Genomic DNA, 19260 nt, shown 5'->3' with positions numbered 1-19260 from the left:
TGATGCACACAGCAGAGCTGCCTCCTGCGGATTAAAAGGGGACAAAAAAAGACATGTTGCACAGTATATGAGTGGAGAAATTAAACTACTAATAACCTGAATGGGCTACTGAACTCGCTGCCAGTCTGCCAGATTGAGAGGCAAATGAAAGTTTGTTTTTATATTCCTCTTTACAACCTTCGCAGACAAATCTAATGGTGGATTAAAGATCAAACAACAATTACAACCATGGTCACTTCTCATTCCTTGGAACTCATGTGGGGAATAGGCTTCCCATGAGTTGCTCTAATGGTTGAAGGAGAAGAAGGTAATGGAATTACCTGTGAGGAGCTTGAATGGTGTTGGTGCCCCTTGTCTCTGTTCTTTCCCATGACTATAGTGATGAAAGACCCATCCTCCTCTTCCGGCGGGCCTGCGGGAGGAGAGGCAGCAGCCATAGGATGATGAGGAGGAGCAGAAGCTCGTTGCTTTGCCACATCCTCGACAACTCCCCCATTTCTCCGAGCCTTCATGGCTTCTTCCACTAGTGTTTTCCTTAGGAGCTTCTCCTCAGCGTCCTTCAAAAACTTGAACTTTGGAGGGGGTGAGCACCTCACGCCATGCAAATCATCTTCCTTTGAGGATTCAAAGAGAGGGTTGAATCCATGTTGACTGTAACAATCCAAAGGTGTTAGAGGTGGGGTGAAGAAAGGAGGGGAAGAGAGAGGAGTTAAAAATGGGGTCTCGGCAGAGACAAGCAAATCACTCAAGCTCTTCCCTCTTGAACCTTTCCTGCTCCTCCCTCCTCTGGATCTCCCATCCTCTGACTCCAAGTCCTCTTTGGTCTCCTCTTTGATGGTGAAGAGAAACCTTGGAGGCCCAGAGAGGCTGTGAAGCCTCATGAGCTCTGCCTCCATGCTCTCTTCTCCTCCTCCAAATGGCCTCAAAAGAAGATCCTTACCTGAGTTTGGATCGAGGTAAAGCTGACCATCATCGGAGTGAACTGCGGCATTAGCTGAAGTAGAGATTTCTTGGGGATTGAGAGCTGTGGGGCTCAGAGAAGATGGCTTCTTCCAGCAGAAGAGATAGAGGAGCTCTCTCCCAGGACTAGTGTAGTTATCCTCTATATCTCTGTTAGCTCCTCTCTTCTTCCACCAAAACAAGTAGTAAAGCTCTGCTGCCAGCGCCAGGAACAGGAACCCCGAGACCAGGATCAGCCCAATGCCCAAACTGCTCAAACGTCCCATCTTTTTGCCTCCAATCGCATCCCCAAACCACCAAACCACTGATGTTATCTTCAACAACACCCCAAAAATCACTATGATGTCCCTAATCAAAATCCCGTCTTTGGCACATCCCTAAAGCCAAGAGTAGTTCTTGCAAACAGAGGAACTAAAAAAAAAAAAAACACCAAGAAACGAAACAAAAACTCTACTCTTGGGAGGAATAATCTTCACGATCCCAAAATCCCAAACAAATGCAACATTTCCCAGAAGCCAAAACACAGAAAACAAGGCAGAAATTACACCGAAATTTTTTCCCCAAAAAAACCCCTACTTCTTCTAAAACCCAGAAAATCTAAAACCACGTAAAAAGAACACACCTTCAGCATCAAGACCACATTCTGAGACCCACCAGCCATTAATGGCACCTCCAAAGGTCCAAAACACCTCAACTTTTGCTGGAACCCGCCATTCCGGGCCAAATTTCTCAGCTTTTGCTCCCAAAAAGACCAGCTTGGACCCAGGAATCGTTCATGGAGTACAAGAAAACCACCACTAGCTTGCGAGCACGGAAGGCCGAGAAGCGTCGCGTCGTTCGAGAGCTGATCACATGGCCTGGAGAGGAAAAAGGACGGTGTCGTTTCTCCAAAGCCAATGAACTCCAACCTATATATAAAAAAAAACAGAGAATTACTCCCTCTCCATTTGTCTTCACCGCAATAAAGCTGCCTGTTACGTTATCTCGCGGAAATGTTCGTGTCGTGTGTCACTCGATCCTGACCGTTGAATTGATGTAGGACCCGACACGATAAACGGCGTGGCAGGGCTTAGGGTACGGATGATTACGGGAGGAGGGGATGCTATGTTTTGCAGGTGCATCCAATGGGAGATGGACGCGTGGTGGGATGATCTTTGAATTTGTTCCTATAACTGTCAATTGCTGGGTTGATAGGGGGTGGCAAAATATAGCCCGACCCGCCAACCTGATTCGTGTTTGATCCACCATAAATAGATTTGGATTTGGCCTAAACAGGTTCGTATCGTAAACAGGTCGACCCGTTTAACCTGTTTATTAATTGGATCGGATATGGATTCTAGATGTTTGACCCGTTTAACTGTTGGGCAGGTTAATAAGATCTAAACATGTTAAATGGGTTAAACGGATTAAACAGGTTAAACAGGTTAAACGAGTCTAAACAGGTCGGGTTGGGCAGGTTAAACAGGTCTAAACAGGTTAAACGGGTCAGATTGGGCAAACAGGTTAAACAAGTCGAGTTGGGTTGGGTAAACAGGTTACCTATTTATTAAATATGTTAAACGGGTCGGATCGGGTTACCTGTTTTATAAATAGGTCAAGTTCAGGTTGTAATTTTTGACCTGTTTAATAAAGAGGTCGGGTTCAGATTTATGATTTTCTGATCCGATCTGCATGTGATCCGATCTATTTATGATCCGATCCGATCCCACTGCCACCTCCATGAGTTGGTGGACTTACGACCGTTGAGTATTGGAAGGACCGTGGAGATTGGATTGATGACTGAGATCGTCGAGGACGGTCGACTATAAGTTTTGAAGGAAGAATTTGGAGCCTTTTCTGAAGTTACCTCTCCATGGTCCATACCTGCTCCCGTTGGATGCTGACATGACATGATGTTTCTGATGAGTCGAGATCCTCTCCTATCTTTGATGAAATTGGATAAATCTAATCTTCTAATCATGATCATAGATACATTACATAAAATTATGCATTAAATATAGGATATAATATCTATTTTGATACATCTCCAACCACATCGTTGGTGGATAATAAAACTAACCAATGAAAGCCCGCCAAATGACCTTCATTAAAGGCACTAAAAAATCATGTAAAACTCTTTCAACAGAAAACCATTTCATCACGATCGACTAACATACATCCTCAACACTTAAATCCAACAACGTGCATAACATGTAGGCGGTTGTTGAACAATTAAGACGTGCATCCGTCTTACTTGATGACGTATACTAATTCTCACTAAATATTATCTACACTTAGAAGACCTTCAGATACACTCTCTCTGGTACCCTACTTTTGCTTTCACTATTCTTAAATCTCCGCCATTCTCAAAAACTTTTTTCTAATCTAGGCATCAGAAGATCCTCCGCCAAGCAAAATTCAATAGTCTTTGGGGCTCGTTTGGTTCGAGAAGCATTTTTCCTCCTAGGAATATGACTCCTAGAAAACAAATTCTTAGGAAGAGAATGCTTAGAAAAGTACTTTTGGCATGTTTGGTTGACCATGGGAAAGTGACAAATTTCCAAAGTGCTTATATTTGGTTGGCCATCCACTTTCTTGAGAAAGTTATGTATAATTTCTATTATGCCCTTAATAAAAATTAGGTCTTTAATGCCTCTTTAATGCTTCTTTAATGTTGAAGGGCATTTTTTGAAAAAAAATAAAAATAAAGTAATTCCCACCTCATGGGAAAGTAACTTTCCCATGTTTCTCATGGGAAAGACTTTCCCATAAAATGTGGGAATCATATTCCTATGGAAATACAACTTTTCCATCTTTCTCCTTTGAAAATTCCAACCAAACAAGAGGCATTTCATTACTTTCTCGTTGACCACACTTTTTCCTCTTCTTTTTCCGCGAACCAAACGAGCCCTTGGTGTTATTTTTCTCTTACTTTCATATTGGACCCTTAGCAGATTTTTTTATCTGAACATGGCCGCAGCGGATTACTCACTCACTGTTCACCAGCTTGTCCAATCTTTCTAGCGCAGAGTTTGTTTGATTCCTTTCTGACACTATTTTCTCAATCATAATTTTGGCAGCAAAATATTTACTCACAACTCTCATACAATATATGAATAGTGATGATTGGGAGAATATACGTTGCCAATTCAATCATGAATTGGAATGTGTTTACTGGAAGAAAACAATGAACTGAAAGAATCTGAATTCGCCTATTGTGTTGCATCATCGTACTTGAATCCTTGCTGACACTATTTTATTGTTATTTTTTATTTACTATGTAATTTTTGTTATAATAATGTATGTTTGCTGCATCTGCGATTACTTTCCTTTTAGATAAACTCAATAAAAGACAAATGAGAAATAACTGTGCCGTAATTACTGACATTGGAATAAGACTTGTTTTTTTTTTTTTTCATTTTTGAGCAAAGGGAGCCACATTCACATGGATCTAATTGGAAGGTTCAAAAGCCAAGATATTCCTCGCAAGTTCTAAAAGTCACAAGTGGAACAGCTTCCAAACTAGGTATATCATATGTCACAAAAAAATGTTATCCGTGCCAACTTAGAAGGGGCCTATATTCATAGCAACGGCTATGAGATTAGTCAGATGCCTGGTTGTAATGATATGATCTAATATTCTGTGGTCCGGATGGTCCTTGCTCCTAGGGTTAGGTGTGAGATTAGGACGGAGGGAGACAAGAAGAGATATTGTTGTCCCAAGTGAATGCTCACTTGCTACCAGGCCATCATAACCAACGGCATGCTTGGAGAAGGGATCTTAAACGAAGTGACGTTGTTGGCCTCTTAGGCAGGACTCCATTGGATCTTTTTCAGCAGAATGGACCACATCTTTCTTTTTTGATGCAAAGGGGAGGCAAAGGGATCCACTCGGCTTTTATTGAAGATTAATCGTATTTACAACAGAGATGAGCGGCAGAGTGGAGTTACATTATCAAGAGAGGAAAGGAACAGATGCGAGAAAAAGAAGCTAAATGGTTCCAAACCAAGTGTCTGATAATCAGGACAGAAAATGTTTATGCTCGTAAGAAGAAACAGTGGAGGAAAGAACCTCATCCAGACCAATAAGCAGGAGCATTCATTGCCACGTCCAGGATAGAAACATCATCCAGGATAGAATTTATGAAAGCCACTATTCAACAACAATTTCATGCATATTGTATTATGCTTCAGGGGAATGGACCACATCTTTCGAATGGACCACACCTTTCAAATTGCATTCCCAAATATTACAAAGCCAAATCTACCATGTCTCTCACCAGCAGTGATAGCATGTTTAAGAGACGTTGCTGAAGGATGTCTTTTTATGACCCAAAGAAGAGCATGAGAAGGATATTTAAGCGGAAATATTTCTTAGAAACAGAATTTATTAAGTTGAGTTCATGTTAGGTTGGATGTCAAATTTGTGACATCTAGGAGCATCAATGAAGGAGCGTTGGCAAAGGAGGGGATTTATGGAAGCCACTATTCAACAACAATTTCAAGTGTACGTAGCAACCTCTCACCTACCATCAGAAAGGGCTAAAAAAGATGTTCTCCACAAGATCCATTTAGTTTAGGTTTTGTAGACATTCAGTTTTGGTAATAGTTGGCACTGATTTCTCCAATTAACCTTTCAGGCATCCTACAAATAACAAATGTCATCACTAGAAATTCAATGTGCATGCTATTTCCATAGCATCATCTATTAGCATAATTTTAGAGATCACGTGACAACCTGTATCAACTCATATTATTTTTTTTTGTTAGCATGATCATGTATCAATCAGTATTATTTTATTTGTTAGCATGATCTTGTTAAAATGATTTTAGAAATCACATAACAAGTTTTATTTTTCTTTATTAGTATGATTTTATATCAACTTATATTAATTTTCTTTTATAGAGTCTGTACATGAGTATATATAACTCCTGAGATGTACCAAATATGATGGAACAAAAAAATAAAATCATTTTTTTCTCTCTTTTTCTTTTGTTTTTCTCTACTTCTGCAAATATTTTAATGTCATCCAAGTTGCTTCTCCCGTTTGCCTTTCTTCTCAGCTTCATCAAGTTTTCTGGAGCTGTCATGCTGGCGGTGAAGCTCGTTTCTAGCCTTCTAGGCCATGTTAGCTCTCCACATTACTTACAGGTTCTTCGATGGCGGAATCGTCGATCCTCTCCAAGTTGCTACATCTGCAACATCCACAGCTAATCTACACCTCTCCATTCATCCTTTCATTACATTAGGAGCAGAAAAGAGGTGTGGGTTTGAGCCACAAGACCTGAAGGCAGCAGAGGCCATTTGAACAGGCATCATGTGGACCTCATGTATAAGGTCACGAGCGCAGTAAATGATGTTATCATCTAGCCTCATATAAGACATCTTACACAGCTCCAAATAGGTACCCTTGACCTTGCTCCTTCATAAAAGTTGCCTGTTCTGATTCAAAGACTTGCATGGTACTCACAAGTACTTCTTCTCAGGCTTGTGAGGCAGTCATAATTATTTTCTGTTCGGAGACAGGAATGATCACATGTAACTTGGAATCTCAAATCGATAAATGAGCAGAAGAAATGAAGCTGCTTGCGATCACTTTTCAGACCACATAAAAATAGGAAACTCGTCCAGCAATTTTTCACCAGACATGAATGCTGTTTTATTCTACCACTCCAGCTTAGCATGTAAGCACATGTTTCATAATAATATACTTTTACTGTTTCTGCCGTGCCTGCATGGAATTAGGGCTTTGGTTCTTGCCACAGCTGAATGCTTATGCAACGAGGATGAAATACTAACAAAACTTGGAGGACCATATGAACTTAGGCTAGAATTCGCAATTCACTGATCAAATAAAAAATCATACAGATGGAAGGAAATTGTCAGTCAATGCAGAGTTGTTTTCTATACTATTTGGAGACTGATATGGGAATTTAAGCATCTTGTTCCTCAGAAGCAGCACTTGCAGCACTCAGATCCAGAGTCAAATTAAGCTCCCGCACCATGGGGAAAAAAACGAATAAAAAATTACTTAACAGTACTCTGAACATTTTAACGGACAAGCAAATTTTCTCCTATTTTCCTTTTAGTATCAATACTTATTTAGCTACCAATATGGGAAATTCAGATCCCAGTTTGTCCATATGACATCAAAAATGATGCAATCTCTTCCTTGTTTCAAAACATCATAACGTTATGGTCTATCACAAGTGACCCAGCAGCAAGCAATTTGGTAGTTCGAAGCTTTCTCTATAAGTATCATCATTAACAATTTTGTCAACAAATACTTTCCAAAAAACTCTTGAAAAACTTCATAAGCTTCTTTTTAGTTCATCCCTCAATTAGCTCATCCTTAATGTAATATCATTCTGTTGTCAGTAATATAAAATAATTAGTCATTCAAGGTACCAATGGATAACTTGAATGATTTTATATGCTTTCTCAAATAAGTCAAAAGATTACCTTCCTAGTTATCTTTCTGTGCATAGAGAGCAACTACGACTGTTGACTCAAAATGAGTTGTGGCATCATAACTCTGCAAAGCAGTTAATGTCAATTTAGAAAAACCACTTCAAGTCTTTTTCACAAAACAATAAATCACATGATTATATTATAGTGCATGTTAGTGACTGAATACCTCTATTGCTTTAACAAATTATAAGTGAATCGCCGAATTAGTTCATACTGACAGTAGATATATGGCACTTGTCCTCATCATGGTTGTTGATAGGTTCATATCTGTTATAGATGTAGAAAAAATGTCTCATCTACACGTCCAAGGAGATTGGTTCCAGGCTTCAATTCAACCTCAGCATATTTTGTCTCTGTTTCTGCTGAAACAAAAGCGATGTATTTCCCCTTTCGAGCTACATTAGGAGCAAAAGAACAACAAAATACCTACCCGTTCCCAAAACAAAAATTAAAATGTCCATTACTATGCTTTATGTTAAGTCTTCATTTATTTTTTACTAAGGCTTCATTTCCTTTTTCTTAAGCAAACAGGCTTTATTTCACTTGAAGCACCTTCCAGAGCTTTGTTATCCCATGTTAATGTTGAGGTAGTGTTGGTTGCTTATTCAAGCTCACTGTTGGAGATGGTCATGCTGACAGGCATAATAAATCCTACTATTCAATTGGAAGGTCCACCGAGGCAGCACCGGATGTTGTATCGGTTAGTGACCAATATGGTATGATACTGGTTTAGTACCATATCGATACACAGTATGCAATGAGATACCGGATCCATATATGCCAGTACAACAATTCCTATTTTCATTTTTTTTTGTTCTTTTAATTTTTTTATTATTTTTGTTGATTGTTTTAATGATTGTGATTGTCTAACTTAAGATTTCAATATTATCTTGATGTCTTTACATCAGATTAGTCTTAGGTCTCAACAAACATGTTATAATCGATAAACTAATACAATGCAACATAACTGAATGCATGAGTACGTATGATTGAAGTTACATACAATATATCAAATAGATTTGAAGTGCAGAATATGTACCAATGTCTAAAATTTTGGGAAGTACCTATGTCCCTCATAGACATCAGGATCTTTAGTCTGGGCCTTGGGAGATTAAAGACTTGGCATGATGATTTTGGCATGCATGCATGATTCTTTCATATATTGTTCAAGCAACTGCTTCTGTTATGACCTCCTTTTCCCCATAAAGCAACAGGCCGTCCAGTTAAATTTCCATCTCTGAGGCATGCCCTTCTACAAATTCTCACTCTGCTGACTGACAGCAGTGATTAGAGTGAGCATGTAAACATGGTTATCAAAAACAGTTAGCTTCTGGCCTAGTAATGGTAGAAAAGTACTCGGACCTGCAATGCTTCAGAAATAATAAGAGTTTCTTGTCTAATTTGTTCAAAAAAAATTCAAGCAAGACTCTGAAAATATTTAATAATTAAACAAGTGGCATGACTGAACATAATCATAACCAAGGAAACTTCTTTCATTCATACGAAAACAAACCATAGAGTTGCTGATAATAACAATATACATTTAAGTCCACTTGGAATTTTAATAACAAAATCCATTTGGAAACAGAGCTGATAATAAGTGATGCATCCCAGTTGCAAGCAATCAACAGAAACAGCCTGTCACCATCTAGAGAACATGGAAACTAAAAAATAGTGGAACTTCTAGGAGGCTCAAAGTGTTATGATCATTCCTTATCATTGTTGCATGCTCCTCTAAATGTTGTAACATAACAGCAAGCTATGACTACCCTTCGGCAAACCGATGTTTGTCCATTATACCTTTCTCCTAGTGATCCTCATTCTGCTGTTCCAGAGGGTTGAGCTTGGATCCTGCAATCCTCCAAATATGTACCTGTCAGAGTCCAGCAACGAGTCCTTCCCTCCACCTGCCATCCAAGTTCCATTAGGTTCCCAACAAACACATCAACAAATGTCAAAGCATTGTTTTGGTCAGAAGAGAGGGGAGAGAAAAAGGCAAAGCATTGTAAAACAATAAGAAACACATGAACAAGTATAGCTCTTCCTGGCTTACATAAGACTTTAGAGGAAATATGAGAAGCTGTAAGCAATTTTATGGAAGATCTATGGAGCTCTTCACATGGTATGCATTACAGCAATCAAATTGAGACAAGTTATTCTGAAGTCAAACAAAATTAAAAATGAAAATAAAGCATCTCTCAGAACTATTTCCTAATCAACAGCCCGGCTAACCAATTTGTACGCATATGGTGATCATCACAAACTCGAGGATTCTCAAAATATCCTCATTGTAGATCCTTCCAACAAGCTCATTATCCTAAAAGCCAGAGCCAGGTTCTCACTGTGGCTCCAAAGGTTATGCTCTTTCTGTTTTTCATCTGTGCTATGCAAATGCCAATGAGGTATGGGCAACAAAACCAACGTTGAATAGATTCGCTGTGCCTGTGGGTGCCTTCTGTTCCCAATGCCAAAGGAACTCGCTTCATTCTTCCCCTTAATCCAGTGACAAGCTGATCTCTTTTTCAGATTGATTCATTCGACATGGATTCTCAATTTGTCGATGTCTTCGGCATTCCATTGACATCATGTACATCTAATTGAAGAACATAAGCTGAGTCTTCTAAAGGCTATAACTCAAGAAGGAATCGAGAAGATTTCCTACCGCTGTTCAAATTTTTGCGAATTCTGTTGGAAGACAACAGACTCGGGTCGATAAGATAATCTAGTGACATGGGCATGCTTTGATAAATCTCTCTGATTCAACAAGCCTCCCATGATACAAACACATGCTCTATTCTTGGGGAAATAACCAAACTCCAAATTCATAGCATTGTAGCAGTTCATACCTTTGTCTACTAGGCCTGCATGATTGGAAGCAAAGATGAGAAATAAATATAACTATGAGGACTCTCGCGGGCATACGTTTAGTCCCATATCAGTTATTCGCTGGATAGATCTTGGGTACTTATACAGGATCAAGAAACTCAAATAATATATTTCGATTAGCTTTTTTGGGTGAGATCCTAAGAGGTTCCGTGGATTTGAATGGATTTGAACCCTAACTTCAGACGAGGACATTAGAGATTGAACCGTGGAGTGACCATTTTGGGTGAGGTCCGGGGTTGTTACAATAACATAATCTAGGTTAAGGAAGAAATGTCAACATACTATCCATCCTTCTACATATCCATGAAGTTGCACCGTCGAGGCTGCTGGAGGCTGAACTGGCGATCTAGAGAGATTCGGGCATGCTGCACTTCCAAAAATGCTTTACAGAATCCTTTCCACGGCTACAGAGAGCAGTTATACCAATCGTTGATATCATTCAGTCATTCAATCAAACAGTGGAGGCAGGACATCTCATAATTATGTACAATCCGAGCAGATCGCGAAACAACAGAGGTAGGACCATCATGGAAGGAGGAAGGGTATGAGAACGAGAGTTAATAACCTGGCTGGCTGGAGAAGACATAGGAGGAGGTAGAGAAGAGACTGCAAGTGAAGGATTTGAGAAATTGATCGTTGGACAGGCAGGAAATTACTTCTGGTGTTTGATCGGTTTAACCTTCACTGACTTCATTGTGCAATCACTTTTGGAAAGATATTTGATCAAAACAAAGTATTTCTAAAAAAAAATTTAGAGTAACATACAAATAAGAATAACGGTAAGGCTAATGACATGTTATAATGGCCAACATCATTTCCCTCTTGCATTATATCCAATGTATAATGTCATTTTAAAAATTGGTTCCCAGAAGCCACCAGTGCAGTCTTGACTGAAAAGAGAGCAGCTATTAAATTACACAGTGTCCTTAATATTTTGTTGGAGATTCTTGTTTTATACAAACTTTTTCTCAAGAATCTCATTTTTCCAACATATAATCTGCCATTTGCTGACATGATCCATGAACCCGTTAAGAAAATTTTCAACTTTCAGCAGGGTTCACCATTGCCTCTCCAAGAGCAGAAAGCAAATGACAGTAGCTTAAACTCTGGCTTGTGCGTATATCAGATCAAAAGAGTTTAGTTACTCTAGCAAACAACGGGTTTTGAATTTATGTACTAAAGTAGTGGTTAGCTAGAGGATGTATTTTAATTTATGAGGGAGGCCTGAAACATCCATGTTCTGCATTAAAAGAAAAGCTGGGTTTGCATTAATGCTTTATATATACACCCACGTAATAAAGACCTAGAAAGACAATGCTATGACTTTCTAATCTTTGAAGAAGAAGAAAACTCCGGTATTCAGCTACGCTCTTTTGCATTCCTAGCTTCCCCTGCCAAAGAGATAAAAATGGCTATCCAACTCAAGCATTTACCACAAAACAAAGATTAATTTCAAACTTCACTGATCATATCGCAATGTGATCGCCTCGAGTACGCCTACCAAAAACGATCGTTAAGGGCCGTTCGACTCCATAGTTGTTGCCGCTCGGTTCCGCTGACACACCCTCCCAATCCGCTTGGATCCGGCTGCGAAAGAGAGAGAGAGAGGGAGGATGCAGTTGGAATTCACGAGGCGTCGCTGCGGAAAGGTGGCGCTGCGTCGCCCAGTTGGAACCCCCCACCCACCACCTTTCCTCCCTCGCTCTCTCTCTCTCTCTCTCTGACTCCTTTCCCCAAAACGCACCAACCTCTCTCGCTGTCCAAAGGCTTAGCCTTCTCCCTCTCCCTTCATATGTGAGCATTGAAGAGATTTCCGGTATCCCCTCGCCGTTTGGTCTCCCTCTCACGTATCGCCCAGCCTGCTGCCAAAAGCTCTCCATTTCCCAAAGCTCCCTCATTTCTCTCTTCAAAAAAAAAAAAAAAGCTATCCTACAGATAGCTCCTCTCAGCTAGTAGAACCTATCACTAGGCTAGCTACTAATGAGAGATCTGACCTCTTCCTCCCAAGTCCTAGGCCTAAGACTAACTCGACTGCTGAGTACCACGCACACAAACATGCTCTTTTCCACGCTACCCTTCTTTCTTTCCCTCTATCTCCCTCTCTTTCTTTCTTTGTTTGCTTTCCTACGAATTCCCACCGAATCTCCATGCAGAGGGTTGGAGGAGGAATAGATTTCGTGCCATTTATGTCCCTGGGGGAAGCATGCTGCAGTGCGCGCGCACTCCCTCCTCTATCACACCCCGCCATGCACGGTTGTCATGCTCGATCGATTTTTTTAGTACTCCAAGTAGTTGAGAGAAACGTCTCGAGGGAATAAACACAAGCATGTTGCCGCCTTGTCACCTTATCTAGATTAGGTTCCAAGGCCCGGATCCAACTAAGAGCAAAACACCTGACGATAGAAAACCTAAAGAAAGAAAAGAAACCATTCGGAGATAATTAGGAATATTTTCGAAAATTAAAAAGATAGAGTCGAACACATTGGAGCCTCGCAACTACAGGCATTTTGAAGAGTTTGTTTTTATTATCAGCAACTTAAGTCTAATACATACAATTAATGCACATATTTTCAAGGCAAACAAACTCTGGAATTGAGTCTTATGCATCATTAGGGAATTTTCTTTTGACAATAGAATAAGTAGTAGAATATCATTAGTTGAACGTTGTAAGAAACACGCATTCTCCTCCCTATACCTTTTATGCAAGTTTCACGTGAATCGGTTGTGAGGTTCGTCATATGAGGATGGAGCATGCAGCCCATGCATGTTGCAAATTAATAGTTCAATTTAATGTAAATCATATATTTTCTAACTTTGTGATTAAGGATGCTCGGCACCATAGTTACATTTTTTTTAGTTAATTCTTTTTGAATTTTCATGGAACGTGAAGGATAACTTTTATGATGCAGTTCTTTGAAGGCTATTTAACGAGATACATGAATCAGCATTTTATTGCCTATATAGCCGATGCATTGTTATGTATATTGTATTTGTTATTGATTGCCTTGATACTTGCCATTTGACATGCAACACAATTATCTCCAACCCCTTGCAGTTGCAGGTTAAAATGTTAAATTACGCTCGCATGAGAGATGTGAATTAAAAGAACACGCCAACTAAAAGTATGTTATTATCATCTTATGGATACAAAGATCGAGAAAGAAGCTTAGGTTAAAAAAAGGAAACTTACATTATGCATCCTAACCATTCATAAACAGGTGCCAAAATTTGTTCAGAATGTCATCATGCGCTAAGCATATTTGAAGATTAATTATTTTTTCAATGAAGAGAGTGTCAAAACCATCCCGCCCTTATTAGAAAAAAGAAGAGTTTATAAAATCTATTTATAAAAAATTTGCAAGAAAAAAAAATACAAAATAGTAATAAAATTTTTTTACAAAAGATAATGGTCTGTAAGTAGACTTGTTAAACTATTCGCTAACGTTACAAGATTATTTTCAAATTTGAGATGGGAATTGAGCATATCAAGATTAATTATTAGAAAGAGTTTAGTTTAGTGCTCAAGATTGTTGTTGGAACTCTCTTTTGCTAGCTTTCTCTTAGATGCATGCATGCAAAATCTTGTATGCACATTGCCTCATGGACAATCATGATTACCAACTAGTACTGCAATGAAATCAATTTGTTAAATTGCATAATGATCGGGAATGTTATATATCCAGCCAGATGAGTCCCTGCAAGTCTACAAATATTGTATAAACAATTATTTTTCCTAAAGACAGTCAAATATATGCTATAATTAGAAAGATATGCAATCAAAGCTCTAATAAATCCAATGACACAAGCAAAGAATATGTATCATTCCCGAGGGGGTGATCTCTTAGCTCCAACCCAAAAGAAACTTGGACTCGCTGGCGACCACCATTTCCGTGATCACCCACCCCAACTGTTACCACCACCATTGAATGCTCGCATCCAGGCCAAACAAAGCGACGCGGCACCTGGCGCCCCTCGGCCGCTCCTCGCCATGTTTTCAGAGCTGTCCAGCTCCAAAAACCACACGAATGTCAAACCCCAACGCCAGCCCCACCCCGCTCCCCTCTCACGTTTCTTGACTCCACTAGACGACAAGTAGATACCACACTCTCAGCCCCACCCCCCTCTCTCCCACACACCACCCCCTCCATGCATGTATAAAAAAGGAACCCAGCCCCTCAGAACAAGTGCCAATAAAACAAAACTCCTACTTTCTTAGCCATGGAGGAATGCAAGGGGTCGGCATCGGCCTCGTCGCCGTCGCCGTCGGGTTCTCGGTGGAACCCGACCAAGGAGCAGATTGCGATACTGGAAGGACTCTACCGGCAGGGGATCCGGACGCCGAGCGCTGAGCAGATCCAGCAGATAACTGGCAAGCTTAGGGAGTATGGGAGCATCGAGGGGAAGAACGTCTTCTACTGGTTCCAAAACCACAAGGCTCGCCAGAGGCAGAAGCAGAAGCAGGAGAGCTTCGCCTACTATAGCAGACTCTTCCACCAAGCTCCGCCGACACCTGTCCTCTCACCAGTACCTCCTCCACCAACTTGCACCAATGGTGAGCCCCTTGGACCGTCTGTTTTATGTCTTGTGTCTATTCTTTTACTGTAAGTTGGCTCGTTATTTCTCAAGTGTTTAAGATGATCCATCCTTGCCTCCCATTATCATCATCATCAACAACAAAAAAAGACGATCGATCCATCCTTTCCTTTTATCTGGTTAAGAAAGGGTTTACTTGATTCTTGTTTAATTTTTCCCCTTCACAGAAAACTATAATATGTTTTAACAGTATTTATTCATCATGCAAGTTGCCCTCATGGTTCTACTCATCTATTAGTTATATTTCCAACCTTATCTACAATACTGTGTAGCATTTAATGCATTCTTTTTTTCGTTTAAGCTGTAAATAGTTAACGATCTTTTACTTGCTTGCATGCGTAAGAGATTGTGCCTAATGGACATTTTTTTCTCCTTGCATAATTTCACGGAATTTACTTTTACCTTTATGTTTGCTTCTTTGTGAATGATATTTCTTTCTTGTTTTGGGGTTGTTGCTTCTCCTGCTTGACCACTTTTGATCACCTTTTTTCTGTCTTGTACCATTCTCATGCTTTTGCTTATGTTGTTTTAGCTAGCCATCCGTCCTCTTTCCATCAAAAAAAAAAACGCCCCGCCATCTGTCTTCTTCCCTTTCCAGTTACTTTTTATTTGCATATCACACTGGACAACAATCCCATTCTCAGCTGTCCATCAGACTTCTCCCTCAGTCTCTTCACCTTCCTTTTTTGTGTATATTCTCAGCTAACAACAGATCTCCTCCTTCCATCTCTAGTAGCTCTTATGTTAACTTTCAACACAAGTTATTACTTCTTGTTTTTATCTCTTTTATACACTAGAATAAAAACATTTGGTAATACTAATCACCTTTTGTATTGTTGTCTCATTATTCAGAACCGTCTTAAAGTTACATGTAGAACTGCATTATCTCTCTCTTTCTCTCTCATCCTTTTTTCTGATAAAGCTTTCTCTCATCATTGGATGGGTTCGTGGCCCATCTTTCATGCAGTTGTTCGCAGCCCATATTACTTTCAGGTACCACAGGTTGGTGGTGTTGGCTTCTACCAACCCCAGTTCCCTAACATGTTCTTACCCGGAGCTGTGAACATCAATCCAAGACCAGAGTTTCAAGTGAGCCGGGAGATAATCCCAGAGGCATTCAGCAACGCCCCTCATCCAGCCTACCACTATGATCATCATGCCACTGGAACGAGCCACAGCACTGCTGGTCTTGCCAAAATGAACGGCCCCATCTCCCATGAGACACTGCAGCTGTTCCCGTTGCACCCCACTGGCATCTTGGAGGAGAGATCCGTCAGCACTTTAACCTCAGCCTCAGCAGAGTCCGAGAGCTTGGACGATGGAGAAGACGAGGTGGGTGGTGAGAACCAACCACCGTTCAATTTCTTTCGTGCTCCTAGGAAGCCATACTAAGAAAACCATTGTGTTTGGGTGTTAAGAAAAAAAAACAAAACAAAAGAGGGGTTGGACAGTGGTTTTGCTTTGATCTCATCTCCTTTACTTCTTTCTTTTTTTTTCATTTTGCTTCTCTTTTGTGTCATCGTGATGCTTTCAGGCCATGGTGAATAAATGGATGTGTAAAGAGATTGGAGGGATCAAGGAATAGTTTGTTTTATTGGTTTTGTTCTACACTTCTACTCTGATGAAGGTGGTCAAATGTACAGTACTGGCGAGTTTGACCGGCTCGTATGTTTTTCTTCCTTTATTATTTCCTGTGTCTGTACGTAAACATTGGACACAAGAATGGGACAGCGTGGCCCGTGCACCTGAGGTCGCATGTTTCGATCGAAACGTGAAATCGCTTGAAAACGAAGTGGGTTACTGTACGGCATTTATGATTTGGAAGTCCTACGAGTCCTATTCATCAGCATGGCCTCTGGATTCTCTGCAACCTATAACCTGTAGCCATATGGTTTCCTTACCGTCTGCAACGAGGAGCCCCATGTCTTAGCGTCTGCTGTGTAGTTGTCCGATGTAATGCAAACAGCCATGCAAAGGCTAGTTAATATATACAATTTTAAAATTATGCGACAAGCAAGAACATCCAAGTTGTGCAGTTAAAAAAAAAATAAATACATATATGCATAAATTCATATCTAAGATCTAATCCTCACCCTTAAATTCTTCATTAAGTTATTCATATCTATTAATCAATTAATTAGTTAAATTATATATATATAAAAGTATCTTAGTTTTTTAATTTTAATTTAGTTAAAAAAACCTTAATCAAATTATTTTATTAAAAACTTCAAAGTTTTCTAATAGCAGCCTTGAATTAGATCTCCCTCTTAAAAGACTTAAAACATGCAAAACTCCTATAGAAGAAACGGTTCTAACATTGCTGGATTTTGAGAGGAAAAAATGAGAAGTAAAGGTATCACCGATCAGTAGATGATAGAAAATTGGATTTAGCAAGAAAGAAAGAATTCAATTTTTTTGAAAAAAATATTAGACTCTAAAAGCTTTTAATGGAGGAAATAAGAGAAATATTTCTAAAGGGAGATTTATTGCATTAGAGAAAGTTAATCATGATTTAATTATTATATATATATTAAAAGTGTTTTTGATTAAATTATTCCAGATTTAAAACTGTTAGAAGTGTATTTATATGTACATTATTAGTGTTTTATAAAGGTAGCTATCTTTCGGAACTTTTTTCCAATTTCAATAATGGCCTTAATTAAATTTCTCTCTTAATAGCTTAAACCATACTAGCAAACTTCTAGTAAATGAAAAAGGAGCGGAACGTAATGTGGGACTTCTTGGAATTAAAGAGAGAAATAGACACACGTACAGGAGGAAATGAGAATGCATTGGCCATGCATTGTGAATTATTGGACTTCTTAAGTGGCAAAAAACTGCTTTTTTTCTCCAATCTCTAAAATTGTTTGGGTTTAGTGCCTTTCTAGAGTTATTCTCAAGTCTGCTGGTGTTTGGAAAATTTAATATTATCTATCTTTTATGTTTTCACCCTAATTAACTGTAATACCCCAGAAAAGCAACAAAAAAAAAAAAAAAGAGGGCGGATGGGCTGGCCCGAAAAGACCGGGCCCATCCCCCTTAAAACGATCGTGCCTAGGGCACGATCGTGGAAGAGAGGGGGAAGACGAGAGGGAGACGGCGGCGGCGTTAGAGGGGATCGCCGGAGGGAGCCGAGTCGCCGGGGGGAGTTTGAGCACCGGGAAGGCAGCGGATCTCGTGAGCCGGTCGGTCAAGGAGGAGGATCCCCACCAAACGCACGAAGAGGCCTCGGATCCGTGGGTTTACTCATGGATTTCTCCACCGAATCCTCGCCGGAAGGGCCGCCGGAGCATCCCGCCGGACCGAGGTAAGCCCTTGTGCTTCATTGCTTGATTTTTGGGTCGTGTGAGTGGGATTTTGGCCGGCGGATCGTCGGGAAAGAGTCCGAAACAGGGTACCCCTGTTTCGGCCTCCCTCTTCTGAATGTTGGCCGCCGCCGGGCGCCGGTTGGCCGGGATCCATGGCATTGGGGGTTGATCGAGTTGTGTAAGGGTGGAGATGAGTTCCTAGGGCCTTGTCGGGGATCGGGATGGGTGGACCGAGGGCTTCCCGCATGGTTCCATCCCATCTATTTCTCCCTTCCGCGTTGGTTGGCCACCAGCGGTGACGATGGCGGCTGGCCACAGGCGACGGCGGCGGTGATCGTGGACCCTTGTGGCTGCCGTCGGGTGGGGGGAGCCGAACCACCATTTCGGTGGTCTTCGGTTGATGATGGAAGAAAAAGGGGTAGGAGACAGTGTCGATTGGAAAGAAGAAGAAGAAGAAGGAGGAGGAGGAGGAGAAAATAAGAATAAAATAATAATAATAATAATAAGAGGAGAAGGAAAAGAAGAAGAAGAGGAAGAGACTTCTTCTTCTCTCTCTCTCTTGGCCGGCCATCATCGTCGGAGTTGTGGCCGATGATGGTTCGGCCAATGGTGGCTGAGTTGTTGTCGGGTTGGGGAAGGAGAGGGCACAGCCACCATGGCTGTTGCCCTTGGATCAAAAAGATTTAAGGGAGGGAGATGTACTCCCAACCATGAAGAGAGAGGAATCATCCCTTTATGTTGGTCTCTTTACCGGGACCGGCCATCATCGTCGCGGCGTGGCTGCGGCCACGGCTGGCGACGACATAGGCCGGTGGTACAAGGTGGGAGTCGGGCCACCCCGACTGCCCTAGATTTGGAGGGATTGAGATGTTTGGGGATCTGGTGATGGATCCCATAGTAGATGTGAATTATATTTTGGAATATTTAAATATTAAATAATTTATTTGTGATTTGTAATTGATGTTGTAGAGGAAGGGTCGGCGGAGCCAGGAGGTTTTGATCAGGGGACTCAGCACCCCAGCGCGTAGGTTGTGATTTGGACTGTGTTTGAGTCAGTCTACA

General features: G+C 40.6%; 2 protein-coding genes and 1 long non-coding RNA gene across 3 annotated transcripts; 1 reads left to right on the top strand and 2 right to left on the bottom strand.

Moving 5' to 3' along the window:
• On the bottom strand, window positions 1-1895 carry LOC103716515 (uncharacterized). The gene has a single exon (XM_008804540.6). It carries the CDS (start codon window positions 1224-1226, stop codon window positions 240-242), a length of 987 nt encoding a protein of 328 aa, XP_008802762.1. The 5' UTR covers window positions 1227-1895; the 3' UTR covers window positions 1-239.
• Window positions 1896-8461: 6566 nt separating this feature from the next.
• LOC148702819 (uncharacterized) lies at window positions 8462-12712 on the bottom strand. The gene is made up of 3 exons (XR_015967645.2): window positions 11799-12712; window positions 9212-9318; window positions 8462-8685 (listed from the first exon to the last, which is right to left on the bottom strand). It is a non-coding gene; the product is annotated as an uncharacterized LOC148702819 (long non-coding RNA).
• A 1762-nt stretch (window positions 12713-14474) lies between these two features.
• LOC103716528 (WUSCHEL-related homeobox 5-like) lies at window positions 14475-16535 on the top strand. The gene is made up of 2 exons (XM_039124035.3): window positions 14475-14849; window positions 15858-16535. Exons 1-2 carry the CDS (start codon window positions 14516-14518, stop codon window positions 16280-16282), a joined length of 759 nt encoding a protein of 252 aa, XP_038979963.2. The 5' UTR covers window positions 14475-14515; the 3' UTR covers window positions 16283-16535.
• Window positions 16536-19260: the final 2725 nt, after the last annotated feature.

Source organism: Phoenix dactylifera, chromosome 8 (assembly GCF_051530095.1).
Source record: "Phoenix dactylifera cultivar Ajwa chromosome 8, Ajwa_hap1_PhDact_Kaust_v1.1, whole genome shotgun sequence".
Lineage (NCBI taxonomy): Eukaryota > Viridiplantae > Streptophyta > Magnoliopsida > Arecales > Arecaceae > Phoenix > Phoenix dactylifera.
Note: the sequence above shows the minus strand (reverse complement) of the source record. Positions and strands in the feature narration are given on the sequence as shown.

Bases quoted from the DNA above. Each gene is read 5' to 3' on its own strand.
- LOC103716515 (XM_008804540.6), bottom strand. From the start codon at position 1,226: ATGGGACGTTTGAGCAGTTTGGGCATTGGGCTGATCCTGGTCTCGGGG.
- LOC103716528 (XM_039124035.3), top strand. From the start codon at position 14,516: ATGGAGGAATGCAAGGGGTCGGCATCGGCCTCGTCGCCGTCGCCGTCG. The intron at 14,850-15,857 runs GTGAGCCCCTTG...TCTTTCATGCAG, and splicing joins TCCACCAACTTGCACCAATG to TTGTTCGCAGCCCATATTAC.